The sequence below is a fragment of the Neodiprion pinetum genome, chromosome 3 (assembly GCF_021155775.2).
Source record: "Neodiprion pinetum isolate iyNeoPine1 chromosome 3, iyNeoPine1.2, whole genome shotgun sequence".
Lineage (NCBI taxonomy): Eukaryota > Metazoa > Arthropoda > Insecta > Hymenoptera > Diprionidae > Neodiprion > Neodiprion pinetum.
This window is the reverse complement of record NC_060234.1, coordinates 30,091,875-30,104,061: the sequence shown is the minus strand read 5'-3', so window position 1 is coordinate 30,104,061 and position 12,187 is coordinate 30,091,875. Positions and strand designations below refer to the sequence as shown.

The 12,187-nt window shown below is 44.3% G+C and overlaps 1 protein-coding gene across 2 annotated transcripts in view; it reads left to right on the top strand.

Moving 5' to 3' along the window:
- Positions 1 to 559: 559 nt before the first annotated feature.
- Cnb (Centrobin) overlaps positions 560 to 12,187 on the top strand; it is a 77,607-nt gene continuing 65,979 nt past the window's right edge. For both annotated transcript variants that reach the window (XR_006882338.2, XM_046618713.2), the window contains exon 1: positions 560 to 1,272. Coding sequence is in view for 1 of the 2 variants with exons in the window: in XM_046618713.2 (XP_046474669.1) it covers positions 1,221 to 1,272 (52 nt within the window). In the remaining variant the exon portion in view is untranslated. The remainder of the gene's footprint in view (positions 1,273 to 12,187) is intronic.

The following is a 12,187-nucleotide window of genomic DNA, read 5'->3' as shown; positions in this document are numbered from 1 at the left end:
AGGGTGCGAGGGTGGGGGGAACGCGAAGGTACGGTAGTTGCAAAAGGAACGAAACGTGTGGAAGTCTGAGATCATAGAGAGCGAGAGTGAAAGATCGGCGTATCGGTAAAGGTTCCATAAAGTATTGCGCCCGCGATCGAGGCGGGGGTGGGTGGATTAGGTGGATACAGGGTATAAGATATCAGTCGGGCAATTTATCGAAAGGAATATGGAACAGGGAACTGTTTCCAGTATTCTAGGCATTAAGCCCTACGAACGAGACCAACAATGGGCCTAATGCGGATGAATGATGATACGTAACAAACCTTATTCAACAAAAAGTTTTGGTAGTAAATTGAATCCAGTGCTCTAGCCTCTCGGTCCTCGGAGTAGGTGGGCAGACAGGGTGGAGGTTGAGGTTGAGGCAGCCGAGGCAGAGAACGGAGTGTGTGGTAGTAGGTGGTAGTGGGTGGTGGTAGGTGTAGAATAAGATCATGGGCCTGGCCGTTGTTGCGTGCGCGCGGGGCGAAGGCGATAAGCGCATGCGCGCGATCCAAAGAGGCTAGCAGCCACCGCGCGGCGACGCTCAGTCTCGCCTGTCGCAATCCGGTGCAGATATACGTGCAATTACCCTGTCAACGGTACTTAAAATCTCCGGCTCTCCGTCGCGGCGAGCTTTCGCCAGACGAGTCGGATCGGAAACGGGAGTTTGTCCAGTGATCGAAGGAGTTTCTGAATTTTTTTTTTACTTTTTCACAAGGTGTTTTTGAAACGGTGCGGTTTTCGCGGGCTAAGAAAAAAATTAACGCGTTGTTACAACCCCCCGAACGAGGGTGACGACTTTGTTTTTACTCGGAGGGTTTTTAAAATCGACGGGAACGGGCCAACCTGGCGAAGCAACGAGGAAAAGGGGAAAAATCGAAGGGGTGAATCCGCTATTGAGAGGAAAGACACTTGACGTCCGGTGGTGCGAAACGCGCGCGATTAGAACGCCTCGTAACGCTGCCTCTTTGCAGCGCACCTTGTAAGCGGCAAGTGTGGTGAAATCGCCGTCACGATGCTCTGACATTAGCGCCAAAACACTGTAGTGAATCCTGGCTAAATTCGAGGGGATATATAGTTCGCCTAGTTAATCCCCTGCACTCGCGAGGAAAAGAAGGCGGGGGGATTTATTGCCCGCAGTTTCCCGTGACGAACCGTCATTAGCCGCCTCTGAAATCTCGCCAATTTCTTTCGAGACCATGGATCGCCACCTGTGGCTAGGCGTTACTCTGCTTTTTGCTATTTCGCAAGGTAAGTTTATCACCACGCTCATTCGAATCTCGGGACGACGACAATAATCTCAAAGCGCGACCGCAAACATTAGGGAACAACATCATCAATCCCCGAGATCCGAGTCTGACTCCCGATGAGCGTAGAAGCGAATTAGCGTGGGGCGAGGTGACTTAAGATTCGTTCATTTTCTGCACATGTAAAGTCAAACAGCTTACGGTTGTATCAAAAATTGCTATTCGGTTGTTAAAATGGTAGAAAAAAAGGCTGTAACGGCGAGAGAAAGCTCTCGTCGTCTCTCGCCGTCGGGAACGAAGCAACCTGCAGCTTCCGTGTAAAGACATGTGTGCAGACTCTGTCAGAGGGCCGTTGACAAGATAGGGTCGAAAATTTCTTTCACGCCGATCGCTGTACCGTGTTTGAAAAATTGCGACACATTTCTTGCTCGCTTTTCTTCATACCGCCGCGGCGCCGCCACGTTGGGTCTCTTTGAGCGTGACGCACGGCGCAAATAAATCTCACTGACCTTTGACAGATCAGATGTACGTACACGCATATTGATAAATAGGTCAGCGATAATTTATATTGACATAGATATGCATGTTCATCTCACTTGCGCAATAGCATCCGTAACTTTGTACTGCGATTTCACGTAACTGCGGCTCATAATTAATCGGCACGAAGTTCTATGTATAACGGTGCTGATGAAAATGCGTCTATCATATCCGTAGGTATAAAGTAGCCCCTGCAGGGTGGTAATTTTTATTCTCTCATCACGAAACTCGCTAACGAAGCATTTATTATCTTAATTATTTTTAATCAACCGAAAACCAGATGTAGGCATATATATATATATATATTGTACAGACATACAGGTATATGAATTTATGTAACAGACAGATTTACTGGAAGTTTTATCTTCTCTCGAGATATAAGGTTTGTATATATGTGCGTGTATATACTTTAGAACTGCAGGGCTGGGGGCAGGGGCGGGGGGGGTGGGGGAGGGAACTGGATCCGAAGATTAATCGAAAGGCATCAAGTCAAATGCTTTCGAGGCAAACGTAACCTAACGCACCTCACAAACTCAGAAGCCACCCTATAATTTGGCAAAGCCCACAATAAAGTAGGCTTGAACGCTTAGCTTAAACATTTTTCTACACTCCTGCGGGTAATTGATTTCTCTTCCCCCGTCTCTCTTAGCACGCGATTTCAATGAAGTTTGGTATCGACCCGATGTGCCCCATGTGCTTTGATATTTTTACTTTAAGTGGTTCCAATTCATTCAGCGAGAATATAAAGAGAGAGAGAGAGAGAGGGAGAGAGGGTGAAATAGAGTCAGAAAAAAGTAAGGATCAAATAAGAAGGAAATGAAACAGTAAGAACAGGTAGTTTAAATGGCGGGACGATTCGAGTGTATAAATTCACTCGGACGAAAAAGCGTTGGCAAATGCAATTTTCACCGTCTCCATTCCCGTAACTTGGAGTGAAAATGAATTCAACCCTGTATGCACTCTGCGCTGAGGCGAAACCGATGCTATTTCATTCCAAAATATATGCGCACACGTGCCGTGCGGATTGCAGAGAGAACACGCAGCGCATATCGCGTGCAATGCATCGTCGAACAGCGGATGCTTGCACCTACGTGTGTGCAACGACAATATTGCAAGGACGTTGACGCGGTGATTCATGCAATGACCGTACGCAAAGCTAGTCCGTTTGTCGCGGTCCAATCGAAACCCCGTTCCGATCATTATTATTCTTTGTCAGGTTCAAGTCGCATCAATAATACCTACCCCCTTCGTTCGGTGATATATCGCGTTTGGAGAGGGTTTTCATTCACGCGTCCGTCAAGCGCTGACAGTTTGAAAAAACAAAAGCAGATAAACAAAATTGATAGAAAGAAAAAAGCAATCGAATCGAGAGATCAATTGAGTATTAAAAAAAGGGGCGAGAGGGAGCGAGGGATTGCTACGGTCAGAAAATCTGGTCAACTAATTATTCGCTGGTGAATTTCGGGCGGCGCGGCGCGATCGTTTCGCAGCCAAGTCGCGTTTGGCCAATTTAAACGAGATCACTTTTTGTCAAGGCTTAACAGGTTTCTAATTATTTGGCACGTCGAGCGTTACTCGGTCGCCCGACAAGCGCAATAATTATCGTCTTTTCCCCCTTGGTGGAGAAGGCCGAGATGGTGGAGAGCGTTCTAAGATCGATCACTGAAAATGCACCACAGAATGAGTATTTGATTAGTGTCGGGGCTGCCTGCACCTTCGTTAAAATTAATTACACGACGATCAGGGCGCCAGGATGGATAGCCGAGGTTCATTCTCACCCACGTACCGCGAGGCGATCATACGTATATATATATATATACCTTATACGTATACCTACGGCAGATATAAACGTACGAAGCGAAGCTGTAGCGAAACAAAGAGTTTCGGAGGAATCGCCGGCGATTCGGATAAAAAGTTCTTATTTTTCTTTCGTCTCCCTTTGTTTTTACTTTTTCTCTCTTCTTTCTCTCTTTTTACAACCCATGATACGGCCCCATGGCGCGAGGGCAACATTCACCCACATAAATACACGGTACCGAGACTCTTGTTTAAATCCAGGGGCGTGATGATGGGGCTGGTTTTCCGTGTAGGTTTCAACCTGGTTGGGCAATATTTCATTGTTTTATTATTAGGGCGGGCTGCGGGGGTTCGGCGTGGGGCAGGGCAGGAAATTCTGGAGGAAGCGGGAAAGGGCGCGGGGCAAATGACGACAAACACCGCCTACGTACGCATGTATGTATGTAATTACGTATGCACGTACGCATGTTACAAGTAGCTGAGAATACATATTTTTTCTTCCCGCGCGAATATTCTTTCCTCGTCTACGCGTTCAGCTCGGGACCCCTCGAGCACGTGTCTGACGTTTGTTACGCCGAAAAGGCTAAAGACACCCCAGGGGCGAAGACTCCGAGCCGGTTGCATAACGCGCGTGCATGCCTGACTTATTCGCAACTCCCCAGCTGCTTATCCAAGCCATGCATGTTGCATGGAGCGTGCAGCTCTGCCAGCGCTCGCAAGCTCGTCGAAAATCGGTTCTCTCGGCAATGCGACTCGTAGGTATCCACGTATTGCCCTCTAGATAATCGCAGATCTGATCCTTTGACTTGGCTGCGAAACAAAACTGACTTGGGAGAGACTTAACGGGATGACATTATCAGCGGCGTCACTTTTAGGGGTGGCTCCGAGATGAGCCGGGAGTGGCGAACGGCCCGTAGCCGAGAAGTCGGGGTGCGGGAGGCCAACACCGTGAATACGAGAGTACCCTATAAATAATTTCATGTCCTTCACATGCAAGTTTGAAACCCCAGATCCACGCCGGCTCCTTCATGATCCTTCGGTTTTCCGAGAAAGTTATTTACCCTGAATTCCTAGACCGTATTCCATCGACTACCCGGAGTGGACGATATTTGATTTTCGAAGGACACGAGAAGGCGTCGATTGTTGAAACAAAAAATTACCCGCTGCCGTCAACGTCTTTTTCAACATCTAGCCTTGGAACGTAATCCGCATGCGCTTCTTCCGCAACAATATGCACATACTTGGTTTCGCAAGCCCCGCGGGAAAATTTACCGCATCAGCTTCTGCGATCATTTCTCTGTATCCTCGTGTCGTTAATTAAACTGTGTCACTGTGGCAGCGAGTTAATAGTTTCCACGCTTGTATGCCTACGGCTCCAGCCGGTTTATTACAGGAATTAAATTCTCCGCACCGAAAGCGTTTCGTTGCCTGTACGTATAACGAACAAGTGGAGAGTTTGGTAGCCGTTCAAAAGAGGATTAACAAATTGGTGACGCAGAGGCATGTTTAGTCAGGATTTATCTGGGCAAAAAGTAACGGCCCTCTAGCGATGCTTGGAACGGTTACGGAAAAGGATGGGACCATTCAGGAAATTGTTGGAATCCATTAAGCACTATACCGAACTCAAGAACTGTTATGACCATATTTAGATATACGTTATACTGTGTTCGTAGCTACGATTTACTCGGAGTTATGACCAAACGTGATGTCGCTCTTTAAAAATCTTATTAGTATAATGGAACTAAAATTTTTTACCTGCGCCACTCGTGTTATACTTGGTAATTCACACATTTTTACTTGGAAAATATTTTCGTTGGGGATGGTTGAACATGTACGAGCAATCGTGTAACTTTAAAATTCATGCTGAGTTAAAAAACAAAATGAGACAATTCTTGAAAAAGCTAGAAGACACGTTCGATCGTCGTACTTGCGATCTTTCAAATATCTCGATCATCGTGAAATTCTTGGCAACTCCTTGTCCGTGTGTCAGAAATAGATAATGAAAGAGAATGACGGGAAGTGGGTGCGATAGTTTACATCTGAGGGAGAGCTGAGTATCAGTTAATCGGTTATTCGGGCGCAGCTTACGGGCTGGTAAACATGGGGGAATAAAAAGAAGAGAAGCGTTCCGGAGCTTAACACCTACACTTATAACGGGAAGTTCTGGGTAGGACGGTAAAAGTCACGTACACTCTACCCCGTCATCTGTTAACAGTGATAAGTCCGGCTGTTAGTCGGAGATCAATGGTCAAATCGACTGGTTCGCCGCTCGGCACTCCGTGGCGCGTAGCAATTTGTCCTCGCGACTCGAGGATATAAAAAGAGCTTCCGAATTCCGGGGCCGGATTTTAGCACGAAAGAGCAGACGCAGGATGCCAGAGACATTCGTTCTGCCCGTTCCCATTCCGGGTAGACAGATGCGTTGAAAAAGTGTATCTATTAATTCAAAGCTACTGTCTGCCGCGAAAAATCGAGGCTTGAAACTCTGTTCGAAGGTATGTACATATATGTACTATACATACATGAACGCTTATACGAAAAGGTACATACGTATAAACGCAAGGGTACACTCGGAGCCAAAAACCATAAGCCAGCCTGAATTACCATAACTTTATACCGGGCGATAGGAAGAGCCGAAGAAAAACAAAAAACGAGAAATACAGTTCGATGGCAAAAATACGGACGGAGTCTGATTTATTTGGAAAATTTGCAGAAATTGATGTTATGTATTCAAAATACGTAGGTACTTTCAACACGCTCACCTTGCCGTACATACGTCGTGCTTGAATATTCGATTTATTTATTCTGTATCTCCGTATTCTATGCGAAAGAGAGAGAAAGAATATAAAGTGCAACGAGTTTCGTGGTCTTCGAGATCATTGGATTTATTCAAACGGCAGAGCTAGTACGGGTATCTGCGAAGTTCTTTATTCGCAGTTGCACGAAACTCGTAGTGTAGGTATACTATGTGACATAATCGGATATCGAACCGGGATTCGTTTCTCTGTTAAACTTTGTGTACCCACAGCTGAAAGAGCCTTATACATTGACGGAAAAGCGTTTGCGAAACTTGACACTCTCGGAAGTTTTAACGTCTTAATAACGTCGAATGAAAACGCGTACGCGATTCACATGTTCAGGTTTCTCCCTCTGCGATCTAAATTCATAACGAACGAATTGTATTTCCAAGAGGAATGGAAAACGACGAGTTTTTAGTATTCCTGAATAGTAATACAGCTCTTCTTTCTTCTTCGTCTTCAGCGATGTAGCTCGAATTATACGTAAATCGTAACTGATGTAATCCCAACCCAACCTAACCCGTCACGGATAAAAAGCATCAAGGATAAAAAAAATTTAACGGAAAACCTTTTAACGTGTACGCATTGTAAAAAGTATATTCAGAATATCATTTCGCATTTTGTATTTAAATGTACATCTTGCAAAGTGAGGAAAAATATCTCTAATAATTTGCTACGCGCTACGAAAGCTTTCTCATATTCGAATGCATTTGAAACTCCAACGACGAAATTATTCGTACTATATTCGCACTACATTCTTATTGGTAATGAGTCTATGAAAAGAGAAAAAGTTGCAAAATACCTGGATGTAACATTTGATGAAAATTTAAATCAAGAGGTTCACGTACAAAATACGTTCAACGAAGTTACATATCTGGTGTATGTCTTTGCTAGGCTGAAGAATATCGTAGATTACTCTAGATTAATCGCTGCGTATTATGCGCTCTTTCGTGGTATTTCCACCTATGGTATAATTGCGTAGTGGAGTATGGAAACGTAATGAATTTGATTCACTCGAGCCAATACAAAGTCGTGAATATCATAAACGATAATTTAATCGATGAAGTCAAAAAGAAAATAATCAGTTACCTGAATGCAATTTAGAAATCGGTAGGAAAAGCTGTAATTTTGTAGCGATCACGTGTTTTACCAAGCTACCCAACGAACTCAAAATAATAGACGTGTATAAGATAACATCTAACAGATGATAGTAAAAAAATGGATGGTCGAAAATATAACGCTAAAATCATATGAAGTATTAGTATTATTGTTATTGAATCTGTTTTTTTTTTATTTATAGAATCAACCAAATGTATGTGTCCGGTGTTTCAGCATTGCTTGATAATAGTGGAGAAAACCAAAGAATAATCGTACATCATACATCATATCATACATCATATCATACATCATACATAGTATTAAAGTTCGAAACCAAAGTTTGGATGTTCGGATGTTTAGAAAGTGACGTCACCCAACCTTTTTTTTTTCTCTTGACGTCATCGATCTATAGTAACCGTCACGACCAAAATCAGCTAGCCGAATTCCTCAGTCTGGAAACAATCGCGCGGTAGGGCGGACGGATGAGAATTGCGCGCCGCAAATTTCGAGTACCGGGTACTCTACCTCCTGGATCTTGCGCTTCGGGTACGCTTCCTGATGCAACTCGACTTCAGGAACAAGCACTCCGTAATTCCTGCGCTCAAGGTCCACTACCTGCAGGAACTCGACTTCCAGAACAAGCGCTCCGTAGTTCTGGCTGTCCAAGTCCTTGACCTGGTGACTTTTGACATTCGGGACTAATTTTCCGTAGTTCTGGCTGTCCAGGTTCTTGACCTGGTGACTTTTAACCAAGCGCTGCGTAGTTTCTGCGCTCCAGGTCTACTTCCTGGTGAAACTCGACGTCCAGGACAAGCGCTCCGTAGTTCCGGCTGTCCAGGTCCTTGACCTGATAACTTTTGACGTTCCGGCCTAATTTTCAAGTTTACAAGTTTGATTATTAAAAACGTCATTTTTTATACTATCAAACCAATGTGCATGCTTCAGATAACATTTTGAATCCGAAAAGAAAACCGACCGACTAGGATCAACAAATTGCAATTGGTGAGTGGCTGGCATACTATACATAGGAATACATGACAATAACGTCGTTCAATTAGAGCTAAAATTGCTGGGCGTAGTGTTTCGAATCTGTCAGCACTTAGCTGATGGTTCTGTGGTATTTTTTGGCGAAATTTATTGTCATAAAATCACAATCCGTTATACTTACATGCATGTGTAAACGTGATTTGTAACATTATATAGAAAAAAAATCTTACGGGCAGATTCGGTTTGCGTCACTTGCACAAAGACAGTGTTCATTCTGTATACTGTGAAGCAAATACCAGAATTTCTTGGGGGGTCCATTGTGCCCCAGTCTCCCCTACAACTATGTCATCTGGTAAAACACTGACAACGAGTAAGCGATCGCACGAGCACAAAAACCAGTTGCACTAGGCATCCAACCCCGTGCGAGCTTTGGCGAGCGAGTGTTTTAAAACTAGTAACTATTAAGATGAAATGTAAATGGACTGGTATCTTTTTACATCCTTTTACATCTTTATACACGAGTCTTATTTTAACATAGACGATCTACCGGTGGTTTGTCGTTTGGTGAATCAATTGCGAAGAGTAGTGTTGAGTTCACAATTAGGCAAAGTGGTTCAATCCTGTAAATATATCAGTGGCACATAACGATTGCCGAGTAAGACGGAACGCCGTGAGCAGTCGAAGTTTTTGCGCTCACGGGTTCGTACAATTTTGTAACGACGTAACGTTGTCCAATTTGTGAAAAGCAGGTGCCGCCCCGAGTGAATTTGCTTTCGAAGAACGTTGGGAATTCCTCTCCTGAAACAGTCGACGCGATGCCGTCGTCGAATTATTTCCGCCAATATGGTCGTTAATTATCGGACCTGTGACGCCGTATCTCGTCCTTCAAAGAAACGTTGAGATATCGCGGTAATTAGGCGTTGCTTCAAAATTGAAGCTCCTCCGATTACAACTATGCAGACTCTCCGATCGTAAGAAATCGATGATAGTGTTTGTCTGGTATAGCTACAGAAAAAACTGTTCCAAGAACCGACGCAAGCACATCGTGTTACCCTCAGGATTGTAACCGGGACGCGTTTCGCTGTATAAACTTTACCCACCTTAATCGTATTTCACTAAGTATCCGCCGCCTGGACGGTTATACTAGGTGCATGGTCCAACACCATAGAGGAGATAATTAGTCAATTACTAATAGTTTGGGTCCCGGGCTACGCAGGTATATAATAGGCACATACTCGGTGCACATGCCCATAATCCTTTACGTATGTATGTACGTACGTAGTTGGAAACTATAAGGCACCCACTGGTGCTGCTAATAGTTTACATGTTCAGCATCAATATTCGCCCACCAACTCAAACTCCCACGTAAGTTCCTGTTTACATTCGGAGACCAAAGTTCGACGTCGCTTCGGTGTCGCTCGCTACTGACGAAAATTCAATCTGGCTGGGTGATGCGATTGAAAGGATATACCTTCGCTGCAGGATGTGATTACCCGACAACGGATGACACCGTGCATGCTCGAGTCCTTTCTCACCACTCGACCTTCGACTTCGCCGTTCGTGGGATGAAAATTCCACGCGTACAACTATCGCCGGTGTACCCGCGGATATTGAATAAGGCTCCGACTATAATTTCGTATCAAGGATAAAAGCGATCGCTTTCACAGACTTCGGCTGCAGGATCCGAGCGGATCGTTCGATTGATGCGATTAGTACTTGTCCGGGTTATAATATCAAAAGTAACCGACTTACGCGACGGGCAGGTACAATAATTTTTTTATTCTTCACCTTTCTCTCGCTCCCTCTCGCTCCCTCTTTCCTTTTCTCCCCGTCCCAGCCCGATCCTTACACTCTTTTCGTTACTCCCTTTTTCTCGTTTCCCCCTTTACGACTACCACGAGGTCGCGGCCACTCCGGGTCCCATATTACGTACAACGAAAACCTAATTTCTGAACTGTAAATAGGTATACTAACCGAGACCGAGGTTGAAGGAATCCGTAAAAACAAGAGCGGGTATAGAGAGTCGCTCACGAGGAGGTTGTCGGTTATTCTTGCCCTTTCGACCCGCGGCAGCCAGAATACCCGCCGCTTATTCTCTCGCTTCCTGTTAATTTTGCCGCCACCTTGCGCTCCAGCCTTATAATGCAGTAATTAAAATGAAAGAAATATGAACCGGTCTCTGCCCACCTAATGGTGATCAAGAAGCGCCGAAAGGTGCCCGAAATAAAGCGCAACAATATCAGCCTTAATTTTGAGGGATGAGGGTATGTAATAGAGAGAGGAGAGAAAACGTCTTAATTTAATGAAAATTCCAGGCTTGCAGGGCTTTGCCTAAATGACAATATTGAGAACAGGATTATTCCTGTACGTGCGGGTAAAAAGCGTTCACACGCTACGCGGATATGTAATGCATATAAAGTGAACGTGGTTTACAGTTAGTTATACCTCCAGCTGGGCTGCAGGGTGAAAATTGAATGAAAAATTTTTCCAACGCTTTGAACAGGGCACTTTACACCTGATCTACGATCATTTTTCAATAGCTGCTCCGAACGATATGCAGATTTTAAAAGGATATCGGAAGGACTAAGGGATTACTTCATCGCTCATTCATACCTCGCAGTATATACCTTCGTGAGTATGCAGCTTGCGTGTGTATATATATATATATATATATATATATATATATATATATATATATATATATATATGTATGTATGTAAATATGTGTATATATATATATCATATATCATATATATATAATACATCTAGCCAGCGCTGTGCCCAACTTGGGGATTTTGCGCGCTGACACCTCGCTACCTCGCGCACACGTAGACTCACTTATCATCGTACATACAATTATCCCCATTTATCTCCTCGACACAAGTGCCACTGCCACGTACTTAGTCTTTCTACTCTGTTAAGAAACCTTACACCGTTCTCATCAGTGTAATGTACGATTTACGTGAAGACGCAACTCCGCGAAAGTTCGTTTCTTGTCCTAATTGTAATGCGAAAAGGAATTCTTGTATCAAATTACGACTATTTCAGCTGTTACATCATGCACATTGCGAATGTGCATTTTATACATCACTGAGACACTCGAATGCTGCCGGAAAAGATAATTTGCGTAAGTGCTCTCGCCTGAGTTCAAGACGATCGGGAAATAGGTATGTGTACTCTGTGAAACGGCGAAACACGACTAGCCTTTGTTTGCTATGAAATGAACGAGATTCGGAACATTAATTTACGATCAACTTGGCGGCTGTGAGTAGATAAACAAGCTGACCGCTCCATGCAGACACGAGGAGAGATGAAGAAGTTGAGAAAGAAGATGCGCCGTCGCCTCGGGATCGAGAAGATTCATTGGAAAAGTAGCGAAAAGACACGGGGAAACAAGCACTTCCGTACCGCGATGTTTCAGTGAATAAATAATAGAAATATACTCGGCTCCTTTGTATCTTGATTACAACGTTATTGTCATCGTAACACTTATACGCGCAGACTTTTTTCGAGACGCTCGTCTGGGTATCGCGGCCGTTTCCCCTCCATTCGAATTCACATGTCCGTGCTTCGCTTTATCCTCACAGGTAGATACCCACTTCCTATACACGGATACATCCCCCCGGGTTCGCGATAAATTTGAAATCATATCCGGCGAAGGGTAGATGTGTCTTCACGCTCAACGCTCAGCCGAAGCACTTA